The 15,738-nt window shown below is 50.6% G+C and overlaps 1 protein-coding gene across 5 annotated transcripts in view; it reads right to left on the bottom strand.

The window, feature by feature from the left end:
* Positions 1 to 393: 393 nt before the first annotated feature.
* Positions 394 to 15,738, bottom strand: part of ZNF341 (zinc finger protein 341) — a 58,154-nt gene continuing 42,809 nt past the window's right edge. For 4 of the 5 annotated variants that reach the window (XM_070485774.1, XM_070485772.1, XM_070485773.1 and 1 more), the window contains 5 exons: positions 11,800 to 11,896; positions 10,146 to 10,278; positions 6,628 to 6,739; positions 6,297 to 6,367; positions 400 to 4,466 (listed from right to left, as the gene is read on the bottom strand). In XM_070485774.1, coding sequence (XP_070341875.1) covers positions 3,937 to 4,466; positions 6,297 to 6,367; positions 6,628 to 6,739; positions 10,146 to 10,278; positions 11,800 to 11,896 — 943 coding nt within the window. In that variant the 3' untranslated portion in view covers positions 400 to 3,936. Of the gene's footprint in view, positions 4,467 to 6,296; positions 6,368 to 6,627; positions 6,740 to 10,145; positions 10,279 to 11,799; positions 11,897 to 15,738 lie in introns of all 5 variants that reach the window. The other variant, XM_044748122.2, reaches the window with a different exon arrangement.

Genomic DNA, 15,738 nt, shown 5'->3' with positions numbered 1-15,738 from the left:
GCCTAACGCAGTCATCCATGCAGAAGAGGCTGGTGGCCTGGACAGGGTGGTGGTGGCTGAGGAGATGAGCAGCGGCTGGAGATTGGGAAAAGTGGTTCCAAATAAACTCCCAGCCCATCAGAGCTGGTGAGAGCGTTAGAGATCCTGAGATCATGAGCCAAGGCAGGCACTTGGGAGTCTGTCAGTCCTGGATTTGAAGCACAGCTCCACACATTCTGCCTGTGAGTCCTTGGGCAGGTCACTATACCTCTCTGAGCCTTGGTTTCCCCATCTGTAAAACGGGTGTGATAGAGCTTGCTTCCAATGGTGTCTTGAGGACTCCGTGACATGTAAATAAGGCACAGAGCACAGGGCTCGGAACTTAGGAGAGAGTCAGTAAAGTTAGACAAGACACAACTTTCCACATTTATTGACAGAAAACTGAGGCCAGCTAGCTTAGAGGCAGACAGAGGACTGGAAGGGGGAGGGGCACAGGAGGCAGGATTTGCAGGGTTCCTCAGGTCATATACTCACAGAGCCCAGACAGTAAGACAGATGAGTAAAGGGGGCCAGAGCACAAAAAATCATATGACCCCCTCTGGTCATCTTGTTTTCCCACTTTTGAGAGACATAGGAAATTATAAATATTTCTCTAAGATAAATCAACACAAGTTCAGTAAATAGAAACGGACATTCAGCTGCAATGTCAGGGAGACAGTAGGGAAGAGCGGGGACTATGGCATCTGGAATGCACGTGCCCATCGAAAGGGGCTGGCTAGCCCAGCTCCACCTGACCACTGCCTCACTGTGCCAGATACCCCAACTTTCAATAAAGTCAAAAACCCAGACTTTTATCTGAAATCTCCCAATCTTAATGACATTTTCTAATTGCTTCTGGAGTATAGGAACACAGTAAATTTTTATATATTTCAACATCCTTGCTATTATTTCACCTTTTCTGATCCTTACTGCTCCTTCCCTTTCTGGCCTTATTGCTCTGGCTAGGCCTCCAACATAAGGGAGGGCAGGCACCTGGTCTTGTTCCTGACACAGAGAGAATGCATCTCACTTTTCACTCCTGCTGGTTTTTAATTTCATTATTTTTAAATGTTGGCTCATTTTTCTCAAACATTTTGAAAGCCAAAGTCTGTCTTTAGGCTGCATTCAACCCATGGGCTGCCAATCTGTGATCTCACTTTACCTGAATTTTCTCTCTGGAATTGTGACAACCACCTCATTGCGTAGGTACTATTATTCTCCCCATTTGACACCTAAGGACACTGAGGTTCAGAGAGGGGAAGTGACTTGCCACAGTCACACAGCTGGGAAGGGGCAGAGCCAGGATTCAAACCCAGCTCTGCCTGATGCCAAAGTCTGGGGGGCCCTGGATGCCCAGGACAGCCCCTCTTTTTACACTACACCCTGTCCAGCATCTCGGGGCTCTGTGAAGGGCCCTGCGGTCCTGGAGCAGCTCTGTCATCAACTCTCTGAGACCTCTGACCAAGGGCCTTCCCCTCTCTGGGCCTCAGTCCCCCCGTCTGCCAACCTAGCAGGAGTTCAGCTATGGGAACCCCAATATTGCCCCAGCCTCCTCCCCTGTAGTCCAACTCCACATCTATTAAATATTAGACCTGATCTTGGTATGTCCTTTGTTCTGTGGCCTGGCTCTGCCACTTACTGCTGTGTGACTTTGCTGTGTGCTTAACCTTGCTGGTCCTGTTGCCTCGTCTCAGCTGTAAAATGGGATTGAAAGTACCACCCACCTCAAAGTACTTAGGATAGTGCCAGGCAGGTGATAAGTGCCTAGTAAATAAGTAAATATTAGTCCTCAGGACTGGTCAATGTACACGCATGCGTACACCGACAGGAAGAAGAGAGAAATAATTTAAATAGCTGTATTAGGATGGAGATGTGGTTTTTAACATTTCCTTTAATGTCACTGTTACAATTTTAAAAAATGTTTAACCCCTCCCGTGACTCCTCCCTTCTGTAGGGAATAGAGTCCCATTCCTTAACCCGACATCCAAGGCTCGCTCCGACTCAACATCAGCCCCTCTCTCAATAGAGTGAGCGACTAAGAGCACACGGAGGCGGGCCGCCCAGCTCACCGCCTTACTAGCTGTGTGAGCCTGGGCAAGAGACTCTGCCTCTCTGTGCCTGTTTCCTCACCTGTAAAATAAGGAAAGTAACAACTCTCACCTGATGGGGCTGAGGTGATGTGGCACAAAAGGCTCGGTACACCGTCCATCGCGTGGAAGTGTGAAGTGTACTGGCGAGTCTCATGATCTATCCACTGTCCCCAGATCTCTGGTCCCCGTGGACCGTTCATGGGCCCTGGAGCACGACAAGCCTTGCACTGTCATACCTCGAGGTCTTCGCTCATGCCTTGCTCTACCTGACACGACTTCCTCTGTCTATCCATCCATCAAAACACTTTGCGTCAAGGCCCAGCTCAATGTCACCTCCTCCCAGGCTTCCTGTCCCCACCAGTCCCTCCTCTGGCCTTTTTGAGGGCTGGGCACACTTACAGCCCTCACCCCCTCAGCTGTGCATTCCAGCCTCCTGTGTCCCTCCCACTGCATCATTTCCTCCCTGAGGATGTGGGGTGTCGGGCCTGCTCTGAGCTCCAGCCCTGGGCCCCAGCACAGACGTCTGAGGGCTGTGCCAGCCTTCAAGGAACCCTGGTCACCAACTGAGCGAGACAGCTCTGCCGCGTCCTCCCCTGTACCCTTTCGAGCCTCAGTTTCTTCTCCTGTAACTGAGGCAGTGTGGCCCAGCAGGGTGGTTGCAAAGATAAATGAGGAACCATCAGTTAAGGCCCCTTTTCTACTCCCCTGCCTGCTGCTGAGCCTGGTCTGCTTCACCCTGGACCAGCGGGGAGGAGGGAGGGCGTGCTGGAGGTAGGGGCGTCTACAGCCCTCCAGAGGCTGGCTCGAGATGGACCTCTCTGGCTCTGGTCCGAGTTTCTGATTCCAAAGGGTTTGGGGTGAGGCCCAGGATCCTGTACTTTCAAAAGCAAGTTAAACGCCTCCCCCTGGGTGTTTCCATGGGCCATGTTCTGAAATAACCATCTGGGAACACCAAACCTGCTCCTTCCTTTATGACCATGGCTAATGGATCAGCATGGCCGTGTGGGAGGAGCCACTGGACCCCTTCGCCCCCACACACTTGGAGGGGGGAGTGCTGTCACCTAGGGACTAAGAAAGAAACTGCCAAAGTTGGGGCCTGAGCCATGTGGACACACATTTTGATAAAAATATACATGAGCACTTTCTGAGTGCTGGGTACTATGCCAAGTCCTTTGCATATTTCATCATACTGGATCCCCATAACAGCCCTATGAGGTAGTACTGTCATAAACCTCACTGTACAGATGAGGAACACAGGGCTCAGAGAAGTGAAGTGATTTACCCAAGGTCACGCAGCAAGTGAGTAGCAGCACTTGGATTTGAAGCCAGATCTGGCCGATAGCTGTATTCTAACCACAACACTCGAGGGCCTCCTAAATGCCTACATAATAGACTCATCTGGGGATGCTGTGGGAACCGTATGTGGAAAAGTCCAGCAGATAAGGGCTCCAACCACGTCAGATCTCCCGAAGAGCAGGTGACTAGAGGCCACCCTGAGGTAGCCCGGAAGAAGGGTGGGCAGGACCACCCTGGCTTCTCTCTCAGGTGGCCTGGACCACCAGCCCAGATCAGCCAGACCCTGGGCGGCTGAGGGTCGGCCATCTCTCTCTCCATCACCCCTGCCTCAGATCCCAGAAGGCTGCAGGGCTTTGCAGTGGGATAGGGGACGCAGCAGGGCAGCCACGGGCCAGGGTTTACAAATGACATTCCAAAAGGACTTCAGCCGATGGCTTGTTTCCACTGGGAAGGACCTCTACTCTGCCCCCAGAGGCCCTAGACCCCAAGGGAAGCATCAGGCCGGGCCGAGGGAGCAAATGCCACAGGACCATCACTGCGAGGCCTGGATATAGACGGGCACAGCGAGCATGGCACATGGGCCCTCGGTCCCTGCCTGCAGCTCTGCCAGTGCCAGGTTGGAGCCCAGGCCCTCGGCATGCCCAGGCACTACCAGCTCAGGTTCGCCACCCACTGTGCCACCCACTACGATGGACAGCACAGCATCTGGCTCCGAGAAGGGCGGCTTGCCTGGGGCAGCCTCAGGCACCGGCCCAGCCCCTGCGTCCTTCAGCTCCTCCAGCCCCAGCGGGTCGGGCAGGGGGGTCACCACTTTGTGCCCACCACTGCTGCTGCTGTGGGGGGCTGCCCTCCTCCGTGGAGGCCGCCGGGCTTGTAGGTCCTTGTCCTTTTGGGGGCTGAGGCGGCAGCGGTGATCCTTGAGGTACTTGTGGCGGGAAAAGCCCTTGGCACAGCCAGCACAGCGGAACTTGTAGTTGCCCGTGTGGGCGCGCTGGTGCTCAGCGAGGTGGGCGCGGCGGCTGAAGGACTTGCTGCACAGGGTGCACTTGTGGAGCTTCATGCCTGGGGAGTGAGGGGAAGTCAGTGAGACGGACCAGACCCTCACCTGCAATAGGGCCTCTGCACTTGGCATACAACCCAGTCTCTCAGCTTGCCCTACAAGCTTCTCTGTGATCTGGGCCCTGCTCCCTCTAGTATCTCTCACGTTCTCCCAGCCATTCACTCTGGGCTAGCCACATTTGCTCTCCTCAAATGCACCAAGCTGACACCTGCCTCTGGGCCTTTGCACTTGCTGTTTCCCCCTGCCTGGAATGGCCCACTCAGTCCCCAACCTTCACTAACTTTGCCAGGTCACCATCGCATCTCTCCTCTCTTGGTCTGCCCGCCTCACCCTGGCCCCCGCAGACCATTCTCTACAGGGCAGCTGAGACATCTTTGTAAAACAAACAGAGGATCACGACATTCCTGGCTCCAAACCCTCCAGAGATTCCCCACGTTTCCCACAAAGCCCCATGCAGTCTGACCACCCCACTGCTTCTCAGCCCCATTCCCCAGCCTCACTCTCTGTGCTCCGGGCCTTCCGCCTACCTTTCCTTGTCTCAAACACCCCCCAGTCTCTTTCCCGGCTGGAGGATCTGCACTTGCTGCTTCCTCACCCCAGAAGCCATTTCCTGGTTCTTCTCATCCCTCAGTTCTCAGTCCTCATGTCACCTCCTCAGGGAGGCCCTCCCTGATACCGGCCCCCCTTCTTTCTCTGCCTCATCACTCCGTTCATTTCCATCTTTGCACTCAGCATACTTTGGTGTGACATACTTATTTGTTGGCTGTTCATTTTTGATCTCTGCCACTAAACGTTACGCTTTCCCAGGAAGGCAGGGTGGGGCTCTGCCTGACTGAGTCCCCTGAGGCCCTTCCGGTGCCCAATACGCAGTAGGTTCTCACTCACTGAATGAAAATCACTGCTGCCTCCATATCCACCACAAAGTCAGCTCCAGCACACACACAGCCTGGGCCATAGCCCCCTCAGCCTCCCTGGGATTACGGCTCAGAGAGGGGCAGTGACTTGCCTGAGGTCACCCAGCAGGACAGTGGTAATGCCAAGACTCAAACCCAGGCCCTCTGTCTTCAAGTTCTTGATCCACTCTCCCAGTTTTCAAACTTTCTTTAGCCACTAAATTCTTCTCGTAAACCAGTAGTTCTTAACCAGGGGTGATTTTACCCCCCAGGGGACTTTTGGCTGTCCCTTGGGGACATTTTTTGGTTGTCATAACTGTGGGGGACATGCCACTAAGATCTAATAGGTAGAGGCCAGGGATGCTGATAAACATCCTACAGTGCACAGGGCAGTCCCTCAGAACAAAAAACCCTCTGGCCCAAAATATCAATAATGCTGAGGCTGAAAAACTCTGTTCTAGACCAAATGGCAGTGGAAAGCCAGGCAAGCTGTTCTGGGGAAGCAGCAGCCCCTGGGGAAGCTCCATGGAGCCCCAGAAACTGAGGAGTGGTGTGGAGACCCCTGCTCCATACCTCAGCTGCCCTGCTTTGCCAGGAGGACCAAGGAGCCTTCCTGGCCATGTCTCTGACCCAGTCAGAATCTGATCTCCCTCCATACCTGACCCACACCACTTCACACCAGGCACCTCTCTGATTCACAGTTCTGTTCTCTCAGGTCGGCGTCCCCCTCAGCCTGCAGGACTGTGTCTGACTCGGCTCTGTACACCCTGAGGACCCTAACACAGGCCTGGCTGATGGCTCACGTGAGTGAAAGTCTGTTGGTGGGAATGTATCAGGCCGGGATAATAAGCTTCACGGGATGTGTCTGCTTTTCTGGTGGGCCTGTCCCCGGGGACTTGAGCTGAACCAGACCTACCGGCAGGCTCACGAGTCACTTACCCGAGTGGGAGAGGATATGAGCCTTCAGCTTGTCTGGCCGGTTGAACTCCTTACTGCAGCCTGTGTGTGTTCTAGAACCCAAAGCCACTGGTCAGGGGGTGCTCACCAAGCTCAGGACCCTCTTGCTGGCCCCTCTGCCAGCCCTAGGCATGGGGGAGCCCCTTGTCCACTCGAAGGGCTGGGCGAGGAAGCAGGGTGGGGATTGGAGCAGGCAGGCAGGGCCCACGAAAGGAAAAAAGGGGCAAGGGCCTCCAGCTCTCAGACCTGACATCTCTCTGTCCCGGGGCGGGGGGAAACCCGCCCCCTCCCACCCAGGCCAGTCTCCACTCACGAGAAGGGGCATTTGTACTTCTTGAATGGCTCATGAATCAACATGTGTCTCTTCAGTTTGTCCTTGCGGTTGAATGCGGACTCACACACCGAGCATTTGTAGGGCTTTTCACCTGCAGGAGACACAGATGGGGATGAGGGTCTCGTGAGAGAGAGTCTAAACAGGGGGCACAGGGAGTTCCCGCTAGAGGACAGCAGCTCCTCTCGGAAGGTGGCCCAGGAGAAAACAGCCTCTCGCCTTCCTCACGACTTTGTTCTGCCAAGGAGAAGAGGGGGCTATTTTAGATGGGGTGGTCAGGTAAGGAGAACAATGAGGAGGCCAGTGTGGCTGGAATGGGGGTGGGGATACGAGGCAGAAGATGAGGCCAGCAGGGCAGCCGGGCCCAACAGCGAGAGCCTGGAAGGCCAAGGAAGGACTTTGGAGTTTACCCTGAGTCAGATAAGAAGCCACCAGAGGGGCTGAGCAGAGGAGGGACAGGATCTGACTTAAGAGTTTCGCAGGCTCCCTCCGGCTGCGTGCAGAGGACAGACTGAGCGGGTGAGGGTGGAGGCAGGATGGAGGTGCAAGAAATGGGATGTGGTCAAGCACTGGCCATGTTGGGAAAGCAGAATTGGGGGCCCTGGCCAGGGGACCAGCTGTGGGGTGTGAGAGGAAGGGAAGAGTCAACGATGAGCCTAAGGCGTGGGCCGGACGACAGGGTGGGTGGCCATGGCATTTACTGAAACAGGGTTCACCACGAGAAAGGGGGAATTACACCTTAACTAATTGAACCCTTGCAACAAACCATGAGGTAACTACTGTCATTACCCCCATTTTATAGATGAGAAGACTGAAGTTCATAGGTCGACACGTAGCGGTTGGGGGCGCTAAAATTCCAGCCCAGCAGCATGATCCAGAGCCCACTTGGGTCTCCCCGGATCACCCCGCTGCAGAACCCACTGTGGGGGGAGCTCTGACCTGACAGGGGTCAGGGGTCACAATGTCTTTTGGCAAAAGGCTGTTACTGGGCTGTTTGGATTTCCTGCCATTATTCCTCTCTATTCTCCCTCTGGAACGAATAAAGTACTTTCAGAAAATGCCAGCCCCCAGCGATTAAGGAAATTCTGGTCCTTATAATGGAATGCTCTCTGGAGTCCTTAAAAAGATTACAGTCAATTTGTGTTTTCTGATCTGGAAAGATCTCTCGGACATATTGCTAGAGGGAAATGAAAGCTGTGGAACAGCTTAACACAGTCCCGTTTTTGTTAGAAAAAAATACAATGCCTATGGTCCAAAAAAGCCCCAGCCATATGTGTTTGTATATACACAGAATATGCAAGGAGAAAGGTGGAGGAGGGTACACACCAAACTCCCTCAGTAGCAATTAGGATTTGTAGGAGGAATTTACCTGTTTTTTTTTTGTGAGGAAGATTGGCCCTAAGCTAACATCTGTTGTCAATCTTCCTCTTTTTGCTTCAGGAAGATTGTCACTGAGCTAACATCTGTGCCAATATTCCTCTATTTTGCATATGGGATGCTGCCACAGCATGGCTTGATGAGCGGTATGTAGGTCCTCACACAGGATCTGAACCGGCAAACCCTGGGCTGCTGAAGTGGAGTGCACAAACTTAACCACTACACCACTGGGCTGGCCTGGAATTTACCATTTTATTATATGTATTTCTATACTGCTTCCATTTTTACAACATGCATCTATTACTTTTTTGTTTTTTGGAAGATTAGCCCTGAGCTAACTGCTGCCAATCCTCCTCTTTTTGCTGAGGAAGACTGGCCCTGAGCTAACATCCGTGCCCATCTTCCTCTACTTTATATGTGGGACACCTACCACAGCACGGCCTGTCAAGTGGTGCCATGTCCGCACCTGGGATCCAAACCAGTGAACCCCAGGCTGCCAAAGTGGAATGTGCGCACTTAACCACTGTGCCACCAGGCTGGCCCCATCTATTACTTTTGAATAATAATAGAATTTTTTAAAAAATAGAGTAATTTGGTAATATCTATCAAAATTACCAATATATCTACTTTTATTTCTTCTTTTACTGGGCAAAAAATTTATAATATAAAATTTACCATTATAACCACCTTTAAGTGTACAATTCAATGGCATTAAGTATATCTCCACTGTTGTGCAACCATCACCACCACCCCTTCCAGAACGTTTTCAACATCCCAAACTGAAACTCAGTACCGCACACACATTTTAACCTCGCACTGCCACTGCTAGGAATATACACTGCAGATAGACTGCAAAAAGCTTGCCAAGGGACCCACACAGCATTGTGTATACAAAGTAACAGCTGAAAAATAATTTAAGTGACCATCCACAGGGAACTGGTTAAATAAAAGATAGTAAACACAGCAGAATACTACGCAGCTGAGAAAAAGGAGGTGCTATTGGGGAACATCTTCAAGGTACATTGATAGGGGAAGAAAAAAAGGTGCATAATGGGATTATAGTAGGTGCTTATTTGTGTAAAAGTAAATAAGTGTTTTGCATAGTAAGATAATACTAGGATGACCCCGGCTAGATCACTAACAGCTACTACCTTTGGGAAGAAGTAGGAATATTTTTCAAACTGCAAACTGTGAGTCACAACCTGTTGGTGATTATTTTAACAACAAAAATTGAACAAAATAGGAAACGTTTCTTTGTGAAACTTTCGTTTCAATATATTCTATGTGTATATATGTGTTTCCCGAATTGTAATATAAAATGTGTTTTTTTACCATAGGTCACAGTTAAAAAAAAAAAAACAAAATTGAAAAACATTGAGATTATTCATCTTGAGGTGAGAGAAGGGTTTACTTTCATTATAAATGATTTGAATTATCAAGGACTTTCTCCTCAGGTTTCCTCAATCTTTGGATCCTTTTCAATGAAAAAGAAAACCAAAATTTTTAACTAATAAAGAAAACATTTTTGGGCCAGCCCCATGGTGTAGGGGTTAAGTTGGGCATATTCTGCTTTGGCGGCCTGGGTTCACAAGTTCAGATCCCAGGTGCAGACCTATACCACTCTTCAGCCACATTGTGGCAGTGATCCACATATAAAGCAGAGGAAGGTTGGCACAGATGTTGGCTCAGGGCAGGGCTAATCTTCCTCAGGAAAAGAAAAAAATTTTAAAGATCAAAAACAAAATGTCACTGTATCTCAAATGGAGAACCAAGGAGAGGGGATTTTGTCCAGGTTTGGGTGGGAATGTTGCATTGAGAACAGTGCCCCCACCCCCAGGGGCTCAGAACGGTCTGAGGGGGCTGACTCTCAGGGGACAGAGCCAACAGTCCCCCATCAGCCTCTACGGGCTCATCTCTGCTCTAGTGTCGGTGGGAACCTCTCGTTCACTTGAGAGGGCAGGTGGGAAGGGGGCCAGGGAGGAGGTGGGAGGGGGATGGAGAAGGGGAGGGGGCAGCAGGGTGGGGGAGAAGGGGGCTGAAGGGGGACGGGAGGGAGAACAGAGAGGGGATTCGGGGGAGGGGGAGAAGGGGAGGCAGGAGTGGGTGGGGGGCAGGGTGCCCACCTGAGTGGATGTGAGCGTGCAGTTTGAGGTAGTGCTCCCGCCGGAAGAACTTCTTGCACACCTGGCACTTGAACCTGCCCCCGCTGCCATGGGTGGGCAAGTGACGTCGCAGGTAGCGTTCGCAAGGAAACACCTGTAGAAGAGAGGAGTCAGCTTCAGGTCTGACTCACCAGCCCTCACCACCTTCCGAGCTCAAGGGGCGCCTCATTTCCAGCCCTTATAGAAACACCTTCCTTTCTGCCCACCAGGGGTCAGGCCCCTAATGTCAGGTTCAGCCCTGAGACCCTCACAGTTCCCTCTACTTACCCATAAGCCCAGTCAAAACATGCCTGTTCTGAGCTTCTACCTAGGCTGTTTTTTCTACCCAGAGGGCCTTTCTTTTTGAGTCTGACAAACTCCTACTCATCCTTTAAGACCCAACTCAGGTGTCACTACTTCCATGAAGCCCTCCCTGACTCCACAATGCCATGCCAAGCAAGGCAAATTCCACCCTTGAATGTCCACCTGCATTTTTAAAATCAGCCTTTAACTCACTGAATCACAGCCCTTCGCTTATCCGGGATCTCTGAGAGGACAGAGAGGGGCTTTCCTTCCCCAACACAGGCCCTGAGTCCACTGACTGACAAGTAAGGAATGAATGAAAAAATGACTAACTGAATAACCAAATGTCTCCTTCCTGCCCAGTTACACGAAGGGCATTCATTCATTTTTTTCACCCATTTGGTATAGAGCAGCGGCAAGGACACAGATCCAACTGCCCCACTACTTATTAGTGCCACCATTTCCTAGCTGAGTGACCTTTCTGTGCCTTGCTTTCCCCATCTGTAAAATGGGGATAGTAATACTATGCCTACCTCCTAGGGTTAAATGAGCCAATTCAGGTAAAACGCTCAGAACAGCATCTGGCACACGGTTCTTGCTTAACCGATGATAACTTTTATCTGGACCACAAATTCCAAAGCTCAAAATTAACCTCTATACTTAGAAACATCTACAAGGAGGCCGAAGTGAAACCAGGGCTGTCCTGGAAAATCTGCTGTGTAAGGCTGTACGAAAATGAGTGAGACAGAGAAACAAGTTACACACAGGAGGGGGATGCAATCGGCACAACCCAGACTTCGGGAAACTCCACAGGACCAACAGCCCAGTCTCTTCAACAAATAAATTGAAAGAAAGAACAAAAGCAGCACTGGTGGGGGGACCTGTAGATTAACAGAAACTTTGGTTGTATCCACCAATTGCAACATATGGACCTGATTCAAACAAACTTTACAAAAATTACAATGTCTCTAAGACAACTGGAACATGCCTGGAATATTTGATGATATTAAGGGACAGGCTTGAGCGAGGGCTTCCAGAGTCATGGACAAGAAGAACCAATAATAACAAGGGTAATAACACATCAGGAAGCTGAAGGACGCTGTTCAGACGCTGGGCCTGGGCCAGCAGCAGCCCTGGGACGGCCCACAGGCGTCTGCCGGTAAGGAGGGCCAGGCAGAGCTCTTCTTTTCAAAGATGAGGCATAGTCTGTGGAGGCAAGCCCTGCCTCTGCCTGCACTACCGAGGTGGGAGGGGAGGAGACGGTGCCGCGTTCGCTCCACCACCTCTTGCCCCTGTCGTCGGCCCTGGCAGGAAAGGGCGGCGCGGGACCCACCTTTTGGCAGTGCGGGCAGGGGAAGTTGTGAGTGGCGGTCTGTAGGTGGTGCTCCAAGGCCTCAGGCGTGGAATATTTGTTGACGCATTTGACACACCTGAATGGGAAGGAGCAGGAAAAGTAAGAGTAGTGTGAGGGGCCTGGACACACCCAGCAGGTGCAGGAACCAGCCCTCCCCTCCCCTAGGGGCGACATTTGGAGGCAAAATCTTACATTTAATTCATTCTGAATTAGTCCACTCTTCTCGTGTGCCACTGCCTCCACCTAGTCCACGCTGCCATTGTCTCTCGCTTGGAAATGTGCAGTAGCCTCTCACTGGCCTCCTTGCCCTCCCCCACCCCAACCCCCTGTAGTCCACTGTCCATGGGGGAGGCAGCAGGAGCCTTTAAAAATCAAAATCAGACTTTGTCACATCCTCACTTAAAAGTCCCCACCTCGGCCTACAAGGCCGTACTGGCCTGACCCACTCCCACTTCTCAGACTTCATCTTTCTCCACGGCCTGCCTCACTCACTCTGCTCCAGCCACCCTGGCCTCCTTGAGGTACCTCTAACACACCAAGCTCAATCCCACCTCAGGGCATTTGCACTTGCTGTTTCTATGATCTGGAACACTCTTCCCTAAGTCCTTCACTAGGCACCAACTTCTCCTTCTTCACATCTCAGTTCAAATGTCACCTCCCTGATGACCCTGTCTCAAGGTGCCCCCCACTGCCTACCCCCAGCCACCCCCTAAGATGTCACCCAGCTTTATTTTCTTCTTAGCACTTAGAATCTGAATTATTTTATTTATTTGCTTACTTGATTATTATCTGTCTCCTCCACCAGCAAGTGGGCTCTGGAGGCAAGAACAATATCTATCCTGTTCATAGCCTACTCTGAGTACCAGTGACAATCTATTACATAACAGACAAGGATCCAGGCCTGGCTCCTTCCCATCTCTGACCTCAGTTTCCTCATCCATAAAATGGGGTGGGAATCCCAAATGGACTTGTCCCTCGTTCATTCTTAAGACTGTCACAGGAGTCGAAGGGCACAACTGTGCCAAACAGCTCACGGACATCACTGTGGCTCACATGCCTTCAAAACAGCCGTTTCAGACCACAAGCCACTCTGAAGAAAAGACCCCACCGTCTCCCTATCACGAAAACATTTGCCACAAATGGATCCGTTTACGACACAGTCCCAGTGTGGAATGCTGCAGGAAGGTAGGGAATTCCTGCCAAAAACAGAAGCATGAGCCCTGCCACCTGTACACCAGGGCCACCGTGGGAAACCAGCAGGCAGCCTGCACCTGTGGCGAACCCAGGGGACCTCCTCAGACCACACACTGAAAACCACAGGCTAAACGCCTCCAGATGGCGAGAAAGAAAGGGGAGACGGGGGAGCAGGAGAGCTACGAGGAGGGTAGAGACCTTGCAAGCTGGTGGGAGAGAGGGGCCAGGAATCGCACAGGCTTTGGAGGCAAGGAGACTAGCTTTATGGGGGAGGCAGTTTAGCAATAACTATTAAAATTAAAACTCTCTGCCAGAAATACCACCCTAACTAAGTCATCTAAGGTAACAACCCCAGCAATGGGCAAACCCATGTCATGTGCCTCTTGATATAATGTGCTGAGAGGGACATGGAGTCACTTTGTGATATTTCTGCCAAAAGTACTGATCCTGGACCTAACCTGACGTCAAATCAGACAAACCCAAACCAAGGACATTCCACAAAATCACTGGCCTATCTTCTTCAAAAACATCAAGGTCACGAAAGACAAAGACAGAAGAAGGAACTGTTCCAGCCTAAAGGAGAAAAAAGACACGACAACTGAATGCAACATGCGATCCTGGGTTGGGTCTGGGCCAGAAAAAAACATTTTTCTGTCTACAAAGGATGTTATTGGAACAATTGGAAATTTTGGAATAAGGTCTGTAGATTACAATAACAGAATTGTATTGAATTAGCTTCCTGATTTTGATAACCACACTGTGCTCATATAAGAGGTTATCCTTGTGTTTAGAAAATACACACTAAAGAGAAAGAGAAAAAGCATTATGCCTGCAAGTTATTCTCAAATAGCTCAGAATATGATAAGGCAAATGTGGTAAAAAGTTAACATGGGAAATCTGGGTGAAGGGTATATGTGGGAATTGTTTGTACTATTCTTACAACTTTTCTGGAAGTCTGAAATTATGTCAAAATAAGTTATAAAAGACTACGTCCTGGGGCCAGCCCAGTGGTGTAGTAGGTAAGTTCCCGTGCTCTGCTTCAGTGGCCTGGGGTTCGCAGGTTTGGATCCCAGGCACAAACCTACATACTGTTCCTCAAGCCATGCTGTGGCAGCAACCTACATACAAAATAGATGAAGACTGGCACAGATGTTAGCTCAGTGGCATCCTTTCTCAAGCAAAAAGAGGAAAAGTGGCAACAGATGTTAGCTTAGGGCCAATCTTCCTCACCAAGAAGAATTAAAAAAAAAAAAGAACACTTCCTGAAAGCGATTGCCTGTGGGATGGGGAAGTGGATCAGGGTGGACAGAGAATTCCTTTTCACTCTATGCCCTTTGGCAGTTTTCAAATATTGCATATAACAATTATTTTTTGAAGTGAGTAACTAATCATTTTAAAACTCCCCTTTGATTTTATCTGCAAAATCAGTCCTAGGAACTTATTTACAAACGAGCAAAGATGTATGTCCAAAGTTGCTCCCTGTAGCGAAGTGTGCAATAATGACAAACTGGAAATAACCCAACTGTCCCGCAATAAGGGACAAGTTAAATAAATTACAGCATGTCCACATGCAAGGGGATACAAAGCAGCTGTTCACAAGGAAGAGGCAGAGTGATGTCCACATCACATGGAGTGAGCTGTTCCATTAGTCTCGCCCCTCTAAGTTACAATCAAACGGATATTCATTCACCAACAGAGGATTCCCTACAAAGCACAATAGGATGTCTGAGAGATCCACACAGCCATACATCTGAAGGTGGAGGTACTGGATCCCCTGGAAGCAGTGGGAGGAGGTGAGCGGATCCCCTCCCCCTCCCCGGCAGCAGTGATCTAGGTCACAGGTCCTCAGGCAGCAGCAGGTGCGCAACTGTAAGAGGAGGTTGGGGAGCAGGCAGGCCCGTGCATGAATGCTTTTGCTTTCAGAGAGAACGGGAGCCTGGCCCACAGGAATGCTCCACACTGAGTGACGGGGCTCAGCCACTGCACCAAGTGCAGCAGCCCAGGTGAACCACCCAGAGCACAAAGCACGCCCGTGGGTGCGCAAAAGCCCCCCCCTCCCCAGTGCACACCAGCTTGGCAGTGTGCCAGTGGCTGGGGACCAGCCAAGGCAGCGAATCCACACCATAGTGCCTATGCATATGTGACCTGCCAAGCAGCTGCGGCCAGCAGGCAAACGCAGATGAGCCCTATCCACAGAACTTCCAGCAGACGCGGTGGGTTCAGAAACATACCTCCTGCCCCCACCCCCAAGTGGTGGCAGGTGGAATCTGTGATCTGATACTACCACTACGCACTGGCAAGGGCCACTTCATCAAACACCATGAAGAACTTCATTAACACTCCAGAGCAGAAGCAAAATGACAAGTCTCCAGAAACTGATCCTGAGCTCACCAAAATTTACAATCTAAGTGACAGAGAATTCAAAAAAGTTGTTATAAAGAAACTCAACGAGTTACAAGAAAAATCAGAAAGACAGTTCCATCAACTCAGGAATAAAATTAGTGAGCAGAAGGAATTCTTCACAAAAGAGATTGAGACTCTTAAAAAACCAAACAGAAATTCTGGAGATGAAGAACACAATGAATGAGATAAAAAAAAAAAACAATCTAGAAACCTTAAAAAACAGAGCTGAGGGGCCAGCCCAGTGGAGTAGTGGTTAAGTTTGTGCACTCCGCTTCAGTGGCCCAGGGTTTACCAGTTTGGATCCTGGGCGCAGACCTGCAT

The sequence above is a fragment of the Equus asinus genome, chromosome 15, assembly GCF_041296235.1.
Source record: "Equus asinus isolate D_3611 breed Donkey chromosome 15, EquAss-T2T_v2, whole genome shotgun sequence".
Taxonomy (NCBI): Eukaryota; Metazoa; Chordata; class Mammalia; order Perissodactyla; family Equidae; genus Equus; species Equus asinus.
The sequence above is the reverse complement of the archived record's forward strand: the minus strand, read 5'-3'. Positions and strand labels throughout refer to the sequence as shown.